Below are 19,999 nucleotides of genomic sequence, written 5' to 3' on the forward strand. Positions count from 1 at the left end.
AAAGAAAAAAAAAAAACCATCACTAGTTAAAAGTAAATGTGAAAACCACTGTGATACTAAAGCATTATTAGAAATGTTTGTTTTTGAAAAAGGAGGAAAGGAATAACATTTCTATTTTCCATACTTATCCAGACCTTTAAAATGATAATGGAAAAACTTTCCACACATTTCAAGACTGTGTAGGAACCCTGGATATCTCTACCAGCTCAAAGACAGCACATCAAGGAATGATAAAATACAGATTATTCCAGACTGAGATCACATTAAAACATAATCCAGATATTCTATTTAGGACCTTCAACTGTCTAGTTGTATTCAACTCATATTGAGCCAATTTTGGCATTTAAATCTTTATCAAAAAGGCCCAAATATTTCTATCAAAGTAGGAAATAACAGACCGTTGTTAATCTAGTATTAATCTGGTCATCTGTTATTTTAACTCACTCGTCTCCCAAGTTCTCACAAAACATTTGCAAGATACATGAATTTCCTCATTCCGTTTAAGCTATTAAAATGTTGATATTCATTTACCTGTGAGGGAAGATGCTTTTGGACACATTGAGGACAGAGAGGTGTTGAACTGAGCCTCGCAGCAGAGCCGAGCAAACCTGGAACGCAACAAAGCCCACACGTAACTGCAATTGTCTCTGCAACGTGGCGTTCAAATGTCAGCGAGTTCGAATATGTGAGCAGTTTTCACAGTAAAGCGGTTTTATTTGTCCACGTTTCCATCTGACTGTGGAAAAGACAAAATATGATTTCAGGCTTAATCGATAAGTTCAGCGAATGTCCGACAGCTGGCTACATCTCAAACCAATCAATAAGCCGTGGCTGGCTCTCAGACCCACATCAATATATCACCAACGCTATTCAGACCACTTCATCGTGCAGTGACCTGCAATAACAAATTGAATGGGTGTGCAAAATTAGATTACACCTCCCACAACAAAGTTATTCATTGGCCAGCAGGTCATTTTCCACTCAGCTACAACCCTAACAGCAGGTTACAGTTTGCAGAAAGAAATGCTGAAAGTTTTAGGATTGTGTGTTCTGTTATGCCGTTCCGTTATGATCGATGGAAATATTTGCTCAACACAAATGCATTTCATTTGGCTACTTTCTGTTAGTCGTGCAGCCTCACCTGATCCAGTGCGCAGTCTGTGTTGGAGAGGTCTAGTGTTGCCAGGCTGTTGGGTTGACCGAGGAAGTTGTAGAAATGCTAGAAACAAGAATAAAAAGACCAAAGACTTTTATGTTATATCTGGTGGAAAACAGACAGTTTCATTACACCCATAAAAAAAAAAAAACACCTCTCCATCAAGCATCGTCCCTCTGTGGGATATATTTTCACTATTGTTTAGAGTTGATGGAAAGATGGATGGAGCTGAATGCAGAAAGTGGAATAAAATGGGTTACAGGCTACAAAAGACTTTATTCTGGTGTGAAAATCCACCATCCAGTTGAAGAAAGACTCTAAACACACAATCGGATCAAAGCACATTCATGTGTTGGGACTGTAAATTTAAATCTACTTAACAATATGTGGCAAACATTGATGAGTGTTCTTCATATGCTCTCCATTCAACCTAAACCAACTTGTTCTGTATTTTCTAAAAAGAATTGGAGCAAATCTCAGTTTCCAGTTGTAGAGACAAAGAGCTGTCAGCTGTGACTGCCAGCTGAATACAAATGTATACCGCACTTTTTCCGATTGTATGATGCATGCTTTTGAAAGCATGCATCATGTCTATCACACACACACAAGCAAGGACAGTTCAATCTACTATGCTCAGTTCCAGCTTCTCAAAATTAAATCGCATTGAGTACTAGTGAATTTGCTTTGTGTTTTTGTATAATACTGAAGAAAAATGTTGTATTTTTTGATTTTAGAGAAAATGGTTAACTATAATTTATCCAATCTCTTGTTTTTCCAAACCTGCACCTGACTTCTTTCCAAAACATTGTTCTTGTGTCTAGTGTTACTAGACTTATAAATGTCCAGATGCACTTCTCACATGCAGGCCACACAAGTTACTGAGCATTTTCCAACATGCTAGGTATTACTAATGTATTAGTATTTGTTTTGTTTTTGACACTTATATTTAGTGATCCAGCTTGAGTGGCAGGGTATTCACCTGCATGTCGTCTCCTCGGAGCATGTTTCCTGAGAGGTCCAGATGGACTAGGCTGCTGGCGATGGTTGGGTTGGCACTCAGTGACTGGCAAAGGCTGTTCACCCCTAAAGTCCAAACGCGTACATAAACACACACACACACACGCAAACACGCACGCACGCACACACACACAGCCCTGTAAGATTGGCTTTATCACTATGCTCAGATCTTCACTTGACATTTCTGAAAGCATTTTGAAGGAAATGACAGAGGAAATGAGAAGCAGGTGAAGGCTGGAGACAGACGGGTCTGGTTGGAAACACAAAAGATTCTGGATTTTTATGGTTTTCAAAAGGCAAGTCAATGTCCTGCTACACAAAATCAATTTCTTACATTATACACTTTTAAAAACTCCAAAAACAGAAAGGCGTCTCTGCAGATAATGCATCATTGGATCACTTCAAAAGTGCCCAGTGGTTTATTATATTTGAAAAATAAAGGCCGTTTCTATGGCAGCCTGATGCAGCTGTGTGTTCAGCCTCTGATTTGTGCCATGTCCATCACATGACTGACAAGCTGATCTGACACATTTCAGCAGTGATGTCCTGACAGCCTGATGGGTCATAAATCCCGAGACTCCTCTGATCATGTTAGACAGATGGAAAAGGATATAGCTCGTGTAGAAAAATAAATAGTTAAAATGGTATTTAAAAAGTGCTATTGATTTTCTGGGCCCACAGAATATGGACTGAGTTTTTGACAGGAGAATTAGGCTACAGTTTAGGCAGCACAGGACCTTTCAAACATTCAGAGTGGAAACATGATAGCTCTATCGACTTCCTGAGAGCAGAACATGTTGGCAGTGAATCCCGACAGGCTGTCCGGTACTGAGAACAGGGACCATGGGAAACATCAGCAATCTAATCTGCATGTAATGCTTGATGACAGACACATTTGTTCTTTCGAAACTCTCTGTTGAATGTTCATCCCATTTTGATGAGTGAAAGGACTTCCCATTATGTAAAACGGCGTTTAGTTTAATTAACTAAAGTTAAAAGCACCGGAGAACACTCATTATGCAGACAGAAATACACAATACGCTACTAAACAGCCTGTGAACGCAAATCGTCTCCTTCCTTTTTCATCTAGACTCTATTAGTGCTGTAATAAGTCTCAGCAGCAAGTCAGCAGGAGACACAATCAGATTAATCAAAGATATGAATTGTATCTGCTGTTAGGGGAAATCAAAGCACCAACAATTCAAAATAAAGTCATCACAAAACACTACATTTTTAAGCCTCTATCAAAACACAGCTTTATTACAAACATCACATTGTCTTCTCTGTTGCCACAGCTGTGCAACTGGAAAACTGCACATACCTTTGGGTGAGAGTGAGGTTTTGGAAAAGTTTAAATGCTTGAGCCCCAAATGAAGTTTGGCAAACTGCGCACCAAGAGAAGAAACACCTGTGGCAAGCAAAAAAAAAAAAAAGCAAGCAAACACAAAAACACGTTTATTTTATACCTGCTACAGGATGTGCCAATTACTTTTTAACTTTTAAATGCAAAGTTAAAAAGTAATTTAACTTTGCAGGCTAACTTAACAGGAATTACATTCATTTTGATGCATTTAAATTGCTGAATGGCTGTAATTCTGACACAGTTGGGGCTTCCAACAATAACTTCGATACCAAACACAAATTAAAACATTGAGCTTCTTTATCCCCAACCTCAGGCCCATTGAAAATAATGGACTCCTGGAACCTCAAATTACCTGCAAATTCTGCTGCCGTTTAGCCCAGGACATTCATGTTCTTGAGATTTTTAATTTCAATTAATTTTTATCCTGATTAAATGAATGTAGAAAAAAAAATCAGAAAAGAGTGGTTAAATTTCCAGCTAATATTACCCTGGATGTTTTTAAATGGCTAGAAGAAGATTGTTGTTAGTCTGGCAGTTGCTGAGGAAAACATAGTGAAGATGCAGAAAAAAATAAATGAAATTACTGTCAGAGGGTTTTCATTTTAAGATTCAAACTAGAGAGCAATGAGCAATAGGAACCTAAATGTCCAAATTAAGTAAAATTTTATTTAATTGAATAAATAATTGATTATTGTACCACTTACTACTCATTAATTAAGCTTTATTTACTTAAGTTAAATAAAGCAGTGCATATTAGAAATAATGGTGGAAAGATTTTATGAAACTAAATAAAGGTTTTAGGTTTTACTTCTGTTTTGCTGTTTGCAGATTTGTTCAAATGCCTTTATGCAACACTGTGCTTTGTATTAGATTTTACTTAATATTTTGTCAACTCTGAATGTTTTCTCATCACCAACCACAGTGTTACAATTAGTTCTAGGCAAATAACTCCAGCATAGAATATATAAAAAGCAAGATATAAAAAGAGGGCTCGGTATTCCTTCTTGCATATTGCTAGTCGCTACCTTAAATGTGAAGAGAGCTAAAGCAGTATAAAGAATGTAACATAAGAGCAGTGCACTGAATGATGGCAGAGGCTACAAAAGGCATAAAAGGGAGCCTTAAAGCAGCAATGAATCAATCAGCGAGTGGATCAGAACATTGACTGTACCTCTGTCTTCCAGTGGGTTGTTAGCAAGATTAATGGAAGTAAGTCCTGAGCCGGCGTTGTGGGCCAGAGCAGCAGCGAGCTTCTGGGCAAACTCTCTGGAAGTTGTGAAAGGATTTATTGGTAACATACTCTTGGGAAATGTAAAACATTCATTCATCCATGGAAAGAGTCAAAGGTAAAATGATAATATATCGATGTGAAGTAGAAATGTACAAAAATCACACAAAACTAAAAGTAATTAAAAATGATCTATTTGTTAATTTATCTGATCAAAATTTACTGTTGCATCAAAGCCAAAAAAAAAAAAAAAAAGATCTAATTTACTTCAAATTATTTGAACTTTAGATTATTTCCCCAATTCAAATACTCACGCTTCAACAAACTTGGGCAGAGGGCTCTTCCGCAATTAAAACAAAGCAGAAACAAAATTAAATTAAACGTATTGCTCACGTTTTGAGTCCCGCATTGTCCAACACCATCTCCTCTAGCCGACTGGATCGAGACACCACTCGAAGAATCTGCTCACATACGTCTGCAGACTGAGGGCACATGAGGAAAAAAAATATATTCAGAATTAGATTATCTGAGTTATTTTTATTAAATGTGTTGTGGGTGGAATAGCATCTGCAGACTGAATGCAGTTCCCCCTGTTGCCAATTCCACCATTTAGTGCCAATCAATGTCATTTTCTCCATTCTGCCTTGTTTTGTAATCTTAAAAAGAGATGTGTATGAATTTATTTTCATGCATTACTGAGATAGGTAATCATAAACATTGCCAAATCTCACTTGTGATTTAAATAACGTTATGTCCCATCCTGAATTATACCCTATTTCCATTCCTTTTTATTCTGATGCCCATTTGAGCCAACACATACTTCAGGAAAATATGGCAAACTCCATCAACACTTAAAAATAAATACAATTTGTTACAATTTGGGTTTTTTACACTCCAGCAAATTCTATAAAATGTCAATAAAATTATTATTTATTGATCCCATGAGATGTAAAACATCAAAACTTGAGAATCAAGGTCACAAGAAAAACTTGTGCTGAATCTCTTAGGTTTACAAAAGTGCAGGCCAATTAAAACTGCGCAGCAGAATGTGAAAAAGAAAACAAGATCTCAATCCTCCACCTGAAGCTGTTCATGTGTGACAAAGACGCATTGGGGAGAGCAGACCCACGGAGGAACAAGTTGCCTCTCTTCTGTGGTCTCAGCACAACAGGAGAAAGCACTCATATTTAAGCAAAATTAAAAATTCAACAGCTGAAAGTCTGAAAACCACCTCGATGCTCACTGACCCACTTCGCTGAGCGCCGCGTCACAGCCAGACATTAACTGTATGGCATCGATACGCATTCAGAATTGCTTCTTTTTTTTTTTCTTTTTTTTTTTTGATAAAAGTTTATAAAAGTCTAGCAAACAGTTTCCATTAGGATGACAGAACCTTACTGGAATGTTGTGTTATTATTCCCGATGAACAACATCAGCCCTACAAGAACTGCTTCTGTTCGCCTGCTGTCTCAGTGGGGCAGAGACAGGGGACGCATTGTCCACCGCGAGTCAGCAGTGAGGAGGAGAGAAAGACGGGCGCGATAATGGAAAAGAGAGAGAATAACTGGACAGCGCAGAAGAAGGGGACTGTTGTTCACACAGCTATCCCGGAGAACCATCAGCATTAAAAGAAGCAGAAGGAGGGATGGCAGCAAACTGAGGGGAAATAAAACATGAGTATTGAGGGGGTGAAACGTGAGAAAATAGTCAAATGGAAACAGAGAGAGGTCCATTCTGCAGTCGTCACAGCAGCACAGCACGGCGACACTGTCAGCATGTGTATTGTACCATTTTCTGCTCGTTAAATAGCAGCGTGGTCATGAATTAATGCCCTGACCCTGCATCTGGTCAAACTGAACATGCCTCCACAGTTTTTCTGTCCAATCCTGAGGTTGCCAGAAGGCTAGTCCTCTTATCGCTGCAGTCCTCTCATCCTCCCTTCTTATCTCAATTTGGCTCAACTTCTTGATCACCCCCCAAGACTAATAGCCTGATTGAACTGGGGATGAGCAGCATAATCCTTCGTTGTGAAAGACTGTCGTGTGTGTGTGCGTGTGTACTTGTGTGCGTGTGCTGTTTATCTAATGAACAGCACAGAGTTTCCTTATCTGTTGGACTGAGGTAGTCAGAATGTGATTTGGGCTTGCAGCTTTCGGATTTGGTTTTACTCAATCTCAGCAACATTCTCTTCTCTCTTCACAGTCAACACATATCTGTTCAGTTTTAGTTATTCCAGATGTAAAATATTAGATTATCAACACAACTGATATAACAATCGTAGCTTGCTGAACTTCTGTAAGTCTGCAGGATTAATTCGTTCTTGTTTTGGAGACTTAAAACTGAAGCCTGTGTCTTTTCTAGGCTTTCTTTTCAAACGCTGACTTGTTTTCTTATTTATCTGTCATTTTCTCCCAGGCCTCGCCATTTCTCTGTCTGCTGTGTCGCCACTTTTTCTCCCTGCCTTCACTCATCTCCTTGTGATGCCCTTACATACATGAGACACCACAGGAAAGGACACAATGACAACATCCTGGAAATGTACAATTAACTGCTCAATCTGACATCTTTTCAAACAGACCATTTCAAATATTTTGTTCAAAATAAAAGTTCAAAATCTTTCCAGACTGTGTAGGAACCCTGACACAATAATCTGCATATGTTGCTTTATAGACATGCAACTTCATTCAACCAATACTTTATTCTTTAGGATAACCACGGTCATTCACAGTATTTATTAATTAAAAATAAAAGCATATCTACTAAGGAGGGACAGTTACAATGAGTAAATTCCGGTTCTGTCAAAATTATGACATGGAATTTCTCTAATTTTTGCATCATCAAAAACCATCTGCACCAACATATGAATGAGGCACAAAGGCTCATGCTAAAAATAAGCTTCCACAAAGGACTAGTCAAACATATGCCTGCAGGAACCACTGCTCCTTCAGTCTCCACATGGCACGGCTTTTTAAGTTTCAATAAAAGGGGGGGAAATGTCTGTGACGGAGGTGTGAGGTAATTGTTTGGACAGAGGAAGCTGCGTGTGGTAATTTGTGAGACTGAGGGAAGCGTGGAGATGCTGAGTTAGTAATGGAGTGATGAACCAGGAGTGGGGGTGGGAGGGAAACAGCCTCAGACATTGAACCCCTTTGTCTCATTTGGATTAGGAGTCTTATCACACGAGAACATTTGGACTGATCCTCAGTCAAAACACTGCAGGGGAAGACAGGAGAAAAAAAAAAGCAAATATTCTCTGCAGACAGACATGTTCAGCTATACATCGTCCAGCACAGGAGGAGGAAGAGCTGAATATAAAAATCACACATAGAGGGAAACATAGAACGTAAACTAGACTAGAAAATTATAGAAAAACACAGAAATGAATTAAGGCATTGAAATGGTAGAATTGGTCTCCACTTTTCATATTAAAAAGTGTATTTTTTTAAAATAAAAAATATATACACTGCCAGCAGCCTTGACTCTGTGTAGTACACTACCTTTACACTCCCTCCATACAGTATAATAAAACTGCGATCCTCTTAAAAAAAACAAACAAACAATAAACAGGAAAGTACAAGAATGATTTTTGCAGGTACTGACCAGTTTGTAATCCTTAGTAGACAGCTTGGTGAACCACTGGTTGAACTCCAGGACTGCTATTATAGCTACCAGATCCCTGATGATGCACAGAGGAGCCAGCAGTGAATTTTTCTTAGAAATACCATTCAGTATTGACATACTTGCTTCTGCTTATAAATGGTGCAAACTATTAATCTTATCCCTCCAAAGCATATCAGTTTTATTTTGTGCAAAATGTTATGTTTTCAATAAAAAATAACCTACATGTTGATCAGTAAGACTAAAGAAAGACAAGAATGACCTGTTCTCTAGATGGCTGAAGTCCTGCAGGTTGAGTTCTCTGCTGTCTTGTGTCAAGTAGATGGTGTCAACATCCTGCAGAGGAAACAATCAACAATACATTCAACCTTCATGTTGTTGCACTCATATTCTTCAAAAGACGGCGTGCAGATTTATGTAGCCAGTAGACGGCAGCACACCAGACAGGTGCACAGCTCCGATGTGAAACTGTACCAAAAAAAGACAGTAAGCCACACTTACCCACTGCACTTCTTCTCTGTAAGGTAGTCCTAACCAGTCACACACACATCTGTACATCTGGGAAAACCCACCTACAGGCAGAGAAAGAGAGACAGGGAGAGAAAGGTGGAGTGACTGATATAACCAGAGTTCATCTGGCCCTGTGCAGGGAAAGAAAAACACCAGCAGCAACTAGTAGGGGTGTTACATTAACACACACACTCGCTTCTTAAAATTACGTTTTAAAGGCCGACAGCAATTAAGGTAAAGTGTCAGGATCCTACCACAAGGTCCAGGTTCAGCAGGCTTGTTGTCCCACAGAGTCTGCAGGTAGCTCAGTCTGTCTGGAGGCTCCATGCAAAGCTTCTTCATCACTTTACTGGTGAGAGAAGTGAAAACGTTTAGTTCATTCATTTCTGCGTTGCAGCAGATGAAAGCCTCAGAAATTATCTGTTGCTGTAGATAAAAGTGGGATTGCTTAACTACTTTTGCAATGCTGCAAAAAAAGAAAAATCTGCTAATGGTTTAATTGAATATTTATCATCTAAAGTCCCCACATTTATTAAAATATTTTTTAAGATCAAGGCTAATGCGTATTACTTAAGGCTCACTAGATTAGAACGTCATTACTCAGCATTTTTGAAAGACACTTGCCCTGTTTAAACATCAGATTTAGTTTGAGTTTAGATTAGCTGAATGTTTTTGTGAGAATAAATCCAATCCTTGAGAAAGGAGACTTCAGCTTCAGAGGTTTATCATCACAGTACCTACAGAAGCATCTTACTGCTGTAAATATAAAACTTCATACATGGACAATCAGAGTTTAACCTTCTTGGGTTTTGTGCAAGGAGAAAACTCAAGTGCTGAAATGACCCAGCGAGAACACAAAAGAAGGACTTTTGTAGAAACATTTTTTTTTTGGACTAATGAGTCTAAAAATGTATCATCTGAAATAAAGAGAAACACAGAAATCCGCACCGACTACACTTACCTGGGTGGTAGACCAGGACATATCCTAAGCAGACAGTTTCCAACATGAGCGACCACATCGTTCACCTCCTCTGTGGAGAGCAGCTTCACTGAGAATGAGCCTCGCTCATACTCTACCAGTAGCTACAAGCAGAAATTGATAATGAAGGATCAATACAAGTCAGTAAAAAAATAAAAAATCCTGAATCTTTGCCCTTTATGCTCGTCCTTTTTATTGATGATCTAAAGAATTAGTTTGGGAAACATGAACAAGAACATGTTCTTGTTTTATTCAATTCTCCCTCTTTTCTCAGACCAAATGTCAGATTTTTTTTTTCTTTTTTTTAAATGAGACTTTAATGATTTTTAGATTTTTTTTTTAAGTATTTTACTGCAAACTAGCTCAATCATGGTTTTTTTCATAAACAAAATTGGATTTATTAGATACAGGCAGGGGCTTAATAACATAACCAAGTCTGTTAAAGATTTCAGTCTTCACTGCAATTATGCAAATGTTGATATACTGACACATATGCTTCCTCTGTGGGCCAGAATTAGCATATTTCTTCCTGTCTGGGACACAGGAGACCCTCAGTCAAAATATTCAGAGAACTGACAGTCACAATGAGCAGGACAGGGGTACAGCTGCAGAAACAGGATGGTCTGTGACAAATTGTACTCTGAATGTTGCTTCTGCTGACTGGCAGCTTACTCGCTCCAGTCAAAAAAGCCTTTGGGGGCTCAGCCTAGATATGTCTGCTATTAATGAGTTTTTAAAGATTATGGAAGGATTCAGATATTGTAAGGGTGCGTTTCTGGATTTGTTCATTTCATCTCCTCATTAAAAATGTGTTGCGATTTTAAGGACGTTCTTTCAAGCAGAGAGTTTTAAAGCAAACACTCGTTCAGATGATCTGCATCTAGAACTTTAATATGTTTGTGCTTTTTTTATGAAGAGGAGCCAAAACATTACAATTTGACACAAATGAAAACAATGTTTGATTTTCTTTCTAGCACCTAACCAGGTCAGGGATAAATTGAAGCGTGAATAAGCTGAGATTTTTTTAAGCTCAGAATGAAGAACATGATGATTAGATCTGAGCACCATCAATTCCCAATCACACAATTTATAGGAGCTGCTGCAAATGGTGGGTGTATGCGAGCAGGAACTCTGTGTCTGATACTTGGAGAGTTTCAATTTAGAAACCAGCACACTGAGTTTTTCCAGAGGTAGTGTTTATTTCTTGCTTCCTTTTTTCTTACAGTACTTCTGAAATTTGAAAGAATGGGTAACCAGGTAATTGTGTTCAAAGTTGGCAGACAAAATGAATACTATTAAAATATTTACAGCTAAATACAGTGGAAAGCCTGCATACAAGTATATAGCACAATTTACTGATTTTTTTTCCAATCATAAAAACTTAAGTACAGTATGTGGTTGTAAATTGACAAAAATTGAAAGTTAAGGGATCTGCAAGCCACACAACACAAGGCTTATCTTATCTTGTGGCTTTAATATACTTAAAGAGATTAATGCACTCACTTTTAAACAACAACCACCATTTCCAATAAGTCATTTTTCTTCTACTCTATATTTCCAAAAATGTAAAACCCTTTTCAAGATTTTATTCCTATAGGTAATATGCAGTACCTGGGTCGGCTTGCTGGAAGCTATTCCCTGGATCTCCAGATAATTAAAGGAGTGTTCCACCTGCAAAAAAAAAAAAAAGATGAAAAAAAACGTATGAAATCAGACAAAGAAAGGAGCATAAGCTAAGATAAATAAAACAGATCTGATCTGTTTAGTTTCAGCAAGAGTTCAGCGCTAGTTCAATCATTAATTTTATTTTATTATTCTTCATATCAATTTCACAATTTCCCTTTTTCATTTATCTATTTTTCATTTATCCATTTTTCATTAATCTATTTTTCATTTAACCATTTTTTAATTTAGCTTTTTCATTAACCCAATTTTTAATTTATTTATTTTCATATCAATTTCTCAATTTCGCCGAATTATGTTTTCACATCCACCTGAATAATGTGTAGTTGCGCCCGAGCCTGGTGACGTGCCTCTCCTCATTTGCATTTATTCTACTTCTAAGTTTTGCAGAGAAAATAGAATGTGATGAATAAGAAAATAAGGAAATATTAAATGAATAAGGGAAATTGAATTTTTTTTCCCCATTTTCCAAACAAATGTTAAATAAAAAATAGATAAAAGAAAAAATGGGTAAATAAAAATGGGATATATGAGAAATTGATTAATGAAACTGGGAAATAGAAAATCGGGTTAATGAAAAAAGGAAATTGAAAAATTGTTAAATTAAAAAATAGATTAATTAAAAATGGGTAAATAGATAAAGGGATAAATGAAAAAGGGGAATAAAGAAATTGATAATCTGAAAAAATAAATAAATGAAAAATTGGGTTAATGAAAGAGGGAAATTGAAAAGTGGTTAAATAAAAAATAGATTAATGAAAATGCTTAAATGGATAAAGGGATAAATGAAAAAAAGATAAATTAAAAAGAGAAATCGATATGAAAAATTAAATGAAAAATTGGGTTCATGAAAAAGCTAAATTAAAAAAATGGTTAAATGAAAAATAAATTAATGGAAAATGGGTAAATGAAAAATAGATTAATTAAAAATAGATAAATAAAAAAGGGAAATTGAGGAATTGATATGAAAAATAAAAGAATGAAAAAATAATTTCTAACCATTTTTTTTATTTATTTCACCCATTTATTTATTTAATTTTGGATGAAATGGTTCTCCATAATACTTCCATGTCTAAAAAGAGACCAAAATAAGCCGTTTCATGCGAGACGGGTATCCTGCACACAGTCACAATGAGCACAGTTTTCCACCGCTTCTTCCTCTTTCAGAAAGGCGAACAGCAGAGAGCCTGAGGGCAGGCCAGGCAGCGAGACCAGACTACTCCAGGTGGGAGCTCTGTTTCTCAGGCTTGGCACAGAGATGAGAGAGAGGAAGAGGATATGCAGTCTGTCTACTGCCTCACTACAGTATGGAGTGTGTGTCTGTGTGCGTGCGTGTGTGTGTATGCTTTTCTGTTCCCAATGGCTTTGAACACACTCTCAAATATATAAACAATAAAATTTCTTCCATTTACATTTGAAAAATAGATGCCCACTCATTGATTTCCATTCTATCGAATTATCTCTAATCATTTCAAAAAAGGAAATAAAAATACATAAATACAAACACAAAGGATACAATACTAAAAATCCCAAAGAAATAAACCTCAGTTTGTGACTTATGTTGCCAAACACAAAAAAATGAGTTAGGCTTCATGTTTTCACACTAGATTGTGTAGAGTTTGAAAAAAAAAAAAAAACTGGGAAGATAACCTTATTGACTATGCTACTTGCTTCTTTGTCACAGTTTATTCCACATGAGCAGAGCATTAAAAGCTGCATACATTTGCCTCAGTGAATATAGTACAATGAAAAGCTTAAATTATTGGCCTCAGTAGACACCAGCTAAGTGTGTGTCAAGTGTGTATTACAGGTTTCTGGTTATCAATACATCTCCAGTTGTGACAGTGCGATTACTGCTACTTTGCCTGTGAGAAAATGCGTTGTTCGATGTTTGAGGCCCATCAGCAAATACTGGTCACACCCACTGGGTCCAGTAATATTCTGCTACACAAACTATGATTACAGCAACTGTTGGACTTTGGTGTGACACAATAGTATACAATGCGCCTTCGGCATGGATTTTTAATCGTTTTATTTGCAATTTCATCTACTTCTGCTTTCTGATGGCTGAACAGCTCTTACTGAAGTCAATGGTGATAAATCCAAGCTAACGAGTGGATAAAATGTCACACTGGGAGCTGCGTGGAGGAACCAAATGCTCTTTGGTCGGTCGTCCACTACCCATCTGTCAGCTTAGAAGCTCATCTTCTTTATGTTAATTGTGGTTTCAAGTATCTCTTATCGTTTATGTTTAATTGGCTGATATAAACAGACTGCATATTATTTAACATAACTTTAGGTTTTATTTCTATGCTTTAAAAGTATATCTTAGCATCTCTGTTTTGCTGCATCGCTTTGGAACTGTTTCAGACTTTTTCCAATAAAGAAAGAAACATGGAATAAAACTTATTCAGACTTGGTCACTAAGCAGCAACACCAAAAATGAAAATGAAAATGCCAAAATTATAATTAAAATATCTGGAGTGTTTATTTGTGGGTTCCCGCACTCAGTGGTGGAGAAAGTACTCAAAAAATGTACTTAAGTAAAAGTACAAATACACAGACAAAAATGTACTCAAGTAAAAGTAAAACTACCACATTAACATTTGTACTTAAGTAAAAGTAAAAAAGTACTGGCTTTTAAAAATACTTGCGTATTAAAAGTAAAAGTACTTGCTGAATGCATTACCTAATCGCTAATACAATATCATTAAGTGAACCGATCATACTTAATTTTAATACATTAGAAATGTGGCATTTTAATGAACAATGCCACAGATAAAGCATGTTTTTATTGTGTTTACTCTCTGTAACATGGTTTAGACTTAGATATGTGATTCTGWGCATCATAATTTCAGGGATGGAAACATCTTGTCTCCTGTCCTAACATAACATGAACTTCACTTTTTTGCCACTAGTGGCATTTATTTTTAAAGAAATCCAACAGAAAAGGTGGGTCACGTAGCAGAGTTGTAGTCAAGACCACCTACCCAAGACTAAGTCAAGACCAGCACCCTGCGCTACGTGACACAAAAAAATTACGTTTTACCTATCAAAATTGCTTTTCAAATTGATCTGAAAGATCCACATTCACATAAAACACCTATATATTAAATACTTAGAGCTGAAATAAATTTAATCAGTAAAGATCCATCCAGAAGAATCAGATCGTTCCTGAATGTCATATCAATGCAGACTTTGGTCACAGCGTTGTCCCATATATGCGACGCCTCAGTCAACAACTCAACACAATAATTCAGCGCATGAGTGACAACTTTTTTCATTGCAGATGCAACATGTGTGCCTCAGTCAGTACAGCTAGCTTTAATAGCAACACGTCCACAGATCTTACCTTTCTTTAAGCTTTCCTTCGAAGTGACGCTAAAAGTTGGACGAAGTCCCACCGTCTGTGAAAGCGAAGCGCTGCTGATTTTACATGTCGCCATATCTTATGATTTATGCAGCGCTATTATATTACTGAAGATTAGATAGACACCTTCTCCCGCTCAGAGGAAACCACTGCGCATGTCTGGAGCTCCGCGTGCAAGTAAAGGGGGAGGCGATGGGTGACAACAGACACTAAGTCACGTTATTGTTTGGATTTTACGGCACCACCTTAAGTCCCTGAACTTCACATTTTAACAGACAAAAAGAGCAACGCGACTTGGATGTAACGAGAAACGTGACACTTTTGTAGAAATGTAGTGAAGTAGAAAGTACAGATACTTACTGTAAAATGTAATGGAGTAAAAGTAGAAAGTACCCATTATTAAATCTACTTAAGTAAAGTACAGATACACAAAACTTGTACATCCCACCACTGCCCGCACTCGGTGTCACTAATAAGTTTGATGACAATATTAAAATGAGATGTTTCAATCCAAGGACAAAGAATGTAAACCGAACATAAACCTATGTGAAAAGCACTTTACTCATTCATTTAACGTTTAAGCAAAAGTTTAGTGAATGAAGTTTGAAAACATGAATATTTTTCAACACCGAGTTTTTATTCTTCTATGTATAGCCAAACCTGGAAAATACTAAAAGGAAGTTCCAGATTTGTCTAAACCCTGGCATAAAAAACAGAGAGGGGAGGAAGAGGAGGAAGAAGACATGAATGATTATGTGAGTGAGAAACAGCCTGTGTGAATGCTGCAGAGCAGTCACAGACTATTAAGCCCCGAAGCTTTTTACAAGAGGAGCCAAATCATCAATCGAAGAGACTCGCACAGGAAAACCCGCTGAGATGAGAATAAAAGGAGCTACAGGCAGTTTTCAGCTCGGAATTTACAGCCAGGAGCAAACTGAGTTTCCATACTGTAACACAGCAAGTCAATACTGAAGCTTTCTGCTTCCAAAATCGATGAATTCCCCGAGCCCCAAAAGAGACTTAAATAGATTGGATAAATTCAAATATTTTTGAGCTTTTATAAGCCGACCAAACAATCAGGGGTCAGCGGTCATCTTGGAGAAGCAAGAAGCTTCCAAGTTCAAATCTTTCTGCATGGAGTTTGGATATTCCACCTGTGCATGTGTGGGTTCTCTCAGGGTACTCCAGCTTCTTCCCACAATCCAAAACATGGCTGCTGTGTTAAGTGGTCTTCTGGTCTACAGGTATGAGTGTGTGTACATGCTGATCCTCTAATGGGCTCTCGACTTATCCATGGTGTACCCCGCTTCTCGCCCAATGACCACTACAGATACTGAAGGTACCAGGTTGCATCTCCTTTAAACGTACCTCTGCATAAATTGTTTATTTAATTAAAAAAAGTATCAGCTAATGTTTTTTCATGACTAACATGAGAGAGTACATTTTGACCAAAATGATTTTAACTCAGCACAGTATAATTGGTGCATTACACAGGAGTTTTTTTTTTGTTTTTGTTTTTTTTTAATAAAGACGATACCCCTGCTGCCTTTCTTACCTTGGCTGGAATGCGTGCTGTTAGGAGGTAGGCTCGGTGAGTTGCAAGAGCCTAAGAGAGAACAGAGGGATTAACGAGTGCGTAGCAGGAAATGTATATAATTAGCAGCTGTAAATACACTCTGCGAAACAAGAACAAGAAAATCACAAGGAACACAGAGGAATGTCCAGCTGACTCAGAGAGCAGCAGACACGCGACTCAAACATTTCCATAAAAAACACAAAACAAGGATTTTAACTCGGTGCATCAAACCAGTAACATTAGAAGTTTCCTGAACTTTGTTAACCAAATGAAATCCCTTAAACAACACATTTTAGAGTGATGCATTGACAGATATTTGTGTACTTTTTGAAGATTTTGCGTGCTGAACAAACAGAGAATCCAGAGTCAAGGTAAAGGAAATGAATGATTCTACAGAAACATCATGGCTAATGCAATGAATATAACTGATTTGTATTCATAAATAAAGGTACAGCCATGAAAAAATTTAAACATCTTAAAGAAAGAAGGTATATACCTTGACCTGTAACTATAAGCAGAGGGAGATTTTGTGATGGTCAGCAAACCCAACTCCCAGAAAAAGTCAGAACAGCCATCTCTGTTAAATATCTGAAAATAATTTCAACAAATGTTTGAGCATGCCACGTTGAGTGAGACACATTTAGCTTCCAGTTATCAGCAAACACCAGACTTGAGAGAAAGAATACATGGAAGGTGGTTTTCAAAGAAAAACAAGGAATAAAGTGTGTAAAAGAGATGAAGGGCAAAGGTATCTGAACAAATCCAGCAAAGAGAAAAGAGGCAAAGCAAAAGCATAAAGCGACGACTGGACTCAAAAAGTCCAGAAAGTGACATTATTCCTAAAAGATGTGAAAGAATGAAGCAGAAATGTGTGAACTAAGGCTAAAAAAGGATGACAGTGATTTCTAGCCCTGTGCGGGTCGGCTCCACAGGCAGCGTTTGCATGTTTTGATGTGATGGAGGGAGACAGCCAGGCCTGTGTGGCCAAAGATAACCTCTTCTAAAGAGCAAGAGTCACGACTGGTCTGCTCAGCCTTTCCTCTCCGTGCACTACGTCTCATTCCTGCACTGTGGACCTTACATGCTGTGTGGCTGCAAGGAGAGGGAATCTGACAGAGCAAGATGATATCTAGCACCACATTGAAATGTAAATAAGCCTGCTTAATTATCACAAAATGAGCATGTCAGTTTGGAGAATAATTTATTTACTTTTTGTTTATTTTTCTTTTAACAAGTAGTTATCTGGCAGATCATTCACGTGTTTTAATGATGGATTTACTCGGATATCATTTAGCCAGAAAAACAAATCTGATATTTGCACTTTTCATCTTTAGATGTTTTTAAATGTTTGGCAACTAGATTTGTAACTGAAATCAAAAATAAAAAGGAAGAAATGGATGCAAAACTAATCAGTAGACCTTCATAATCTTCATCTGTCCTTCAACAAACTAAAGTTATTAAAAATAAATGTTGGCTGATGCATTGACGTCCTGAGTAATAATGCATCTGATGCACACAGGAAAATCTTTTCCTTCTTTAGTTTTTTTTTTTTTTTTTTTGCATATCTATTTGCTTTTGAACCATTCACTTCTTCATGCAAGTTATAAGCATTTATTTTTGCTATTGTTTCACAAAGCACTCATGTAAATTAGAATATGATGTCGGGATATGTGAAGCTCAGCGGAAAAGCTTTTTGACAATTATTTGTTTTATTCTAGTCTTGGACATTCGGTGATTGCCATGCAGAAATGCCACGGTTTTTCTCTTAACCCATTCAGATCTAAGACACCTTGCAGCTTTTCAAATTGTTGCTACAGGTTTCCTCTGGTTTAAGCTGTGTGTTATTGAAAAGAACAATGAAAATTAAGGCAAATAATGTTTTTTGAGTCATTTGTAGACGGGGTGCTAAATCTAGTAGAAAAATGCAAAGGTGTTTGAGATTGTCCCAATTTACACAAAAACGCACAAAACCCTAAACTTTATCCGATCTTTACTCAACTTAAGCTGCATCAAAGCCAATTCTGCTTTCTGATTAATTAAATTATTTTAAAATGCATTTATTAGATAGGGAAATACAACCAAATTCACCAACTTCAATCAGAAGCCAACTGATTGGCATATCGATATGAACCATTTATAATTACAAATAGACAAGTAATGTCATTTGTTGTAGGAGATCATTGCCAGAGAACATCAACGACAATAGAAACCAACTTGTTTAAATGTTGTATTCCCTTCAGATGAGTTTGCCAATACAACTTGTGTTTTTCTCCAGCTTGCCAACGTCCCATCATTTCCCTCAATGCATGACTGCCCCACTGCACTCTTCCAGCACAGTGCTCTCTCCATCTGCCCTTTCAAAGGGACAAAGGCATTACAGTCCGTGAACCAGCCCCCCGCCCCCTTCTACCTCTCTCCATCTCTGCTCACTATCTTAAGTGGATTTAAGCCTTGAGCCTTCCTATCCATCAGTGATTTCACGGTGACCAGCTCTGCGCCCTCAGATACACTCACACAACCAGATGGCAGCAGTACTGGAGCATGTGTACTCAGCTGAGGAGGGCCGTTACTCTCTCTCACTCGCTGTAATGCACACAATCTACCACACACTGGTGGCTTATGTACAAAAGCACTGCCACCGGCTGTACAGTACCATTTGTCTAGTTGGCCTGCAGCACAGAGAACACACAAACACTGACACGGAGATGAACCGATTGCTCAGCAGGAGGCTGGCATAGGCTGATTTTCAACTTGACTAGCCTGATCAATGACCAACCAATTCAACATTCAAAAGAAAAGCAAGATTCAAAGTTTTTTTGTATGATTATTATTTTAAGATATTTAAAAATAAAGTTGGAAGAATCCAACTTTAAAAATTACAGAAGTTCACTTGAGTCATCTGAAGGTTTAGTAGGGAAAAAGCGACTGGGAGTTTTGATTCTTCCTGAGGTAGAATTATTTAGGATGTTGTCTTAGAGTGAGAGCTGAAAACACACAGCCGCGACATTAATTCACAAATCCACTGCCAACAGGCTTTTTATTGCATAACTGTCGTCAGAATGTCCTTCACGTGCAGGACGGCGTATCTGACATTAATGAGTTGTGATGTCCCAGCTACAAACATAAACTGTCAACACAGCATGACAGAAGTGACTACTTCTAGTGCCAAGCAGAAAAGGAGGGAAAACCTCACAAAGACCATCCACTGAGACAAAACAGAGTAGAGGCGATGGAGATACAAAGAGGCCATAATTAAATAAAAGGACCCAGAGGAGTAGAACAACACTCTAAAAAGTGTATTTGGGCTGTAGTTAATGTTATGGTCTTTTTTACTTTAACCTGACTTAATTGTTTGGCTTTAGTTGTGTCAACTTACTTTCATGAGTTCAATTAACTTAAAAGTCACACATTTCATCTAAAACAAACGTTTAACTTTGAGTTGAAGTGAACCAATTAAGTTGAATGCAGTTTTACGTCTGACGTCATTACGTAAGCTTTG

General features: G+C 37.5%; 1 protein-coding gene across 4 annotated transcripts in view; it reads right to left on the minus strand.

Annotated features, from left to right (window-relative positions):
• The window catches only part of LOC103478394 (F-actin-uncapping protein LRRC16A), a 58,684-nt gene that overhangs the window by 20,446 nt on the left and 18,239 nt on the right, over nucleotides 1-19,999 (minus strand). For all 4 annotated transcript variants that reach the window (XM_008432215.2, XM_008432219.2, XM_008432217.2 and 1 more), the window contains exons 3-15: nucleotides 16,480-16,530; nucleotides 11,483-11,542; nucleotides 9,854-9,975; nucleotides 9,147-9,241; nucleotides 8,884-8,954; nucleotides 8,645-8,718; nucleotides 8,365-8,440; nucleotides 5,158-5,246; nucleotides 4,708-4,802; nucleotides 3,495-3,581; nucleotides 2,136-2,239; nucleotides 1,142-1,219; nucleotides 532-608 (exon numbers count right to left, since the gene is read on the minus strand). In XM_008432215.2, coding sequence (XP_008430437.1) covers nucleotides 532-608; nucleotides 1,142-1,219; nucleotides 2,136-2,239; nucleotides 3,495-3,581; nucleotides 4,708-4,802; nucleotides 5,158-5,246; nucleotides 8,365-8,440; nucleotides 8,645-8,718; nucleotides 8,884-8,954; nucleotides 9,147-9,241; nucleotides 9,854-9,975; nucleotides 11,483-11,542; nucleotides 16,480-16,530 — 1,079 coding nt within the window. The remainder of the gene's footprint in view (nucleotides 1-531; nucleotides 609-1,141; nucleotides 1,220-2,135; nucleotides 2,240-3,494; nucleotides 3,582-4,707; nucleotides 4,803-5,157; nucleotides 5,247-8,364; nucleotides 8,441-8,644; nucleotides 8,719-8,883; nucleotides 8,955-9,146; nucleotides 9,242-9,853; nucleotides 9,976-11,482; nucleotides 11,543-16,479; nucleotides 16,531-19,999) is intronic.

Source organism: Poecilia reticulata, linkage group LG16 (genome assembly GCF_000633615.1).
Source record: "Poecilia reticulata strain Guanapo linkage group LG16, Guppy_female_1.0+MT, whole genome shotgun sequence".
Taxonomy (NCBI): domain Eukaryota; kingdom Metazoa; phylum Chordata; class Actinopteri; order Cyprinodontiformes; family Poeciliidae; genus Poecilia; species Poecilia reticulata.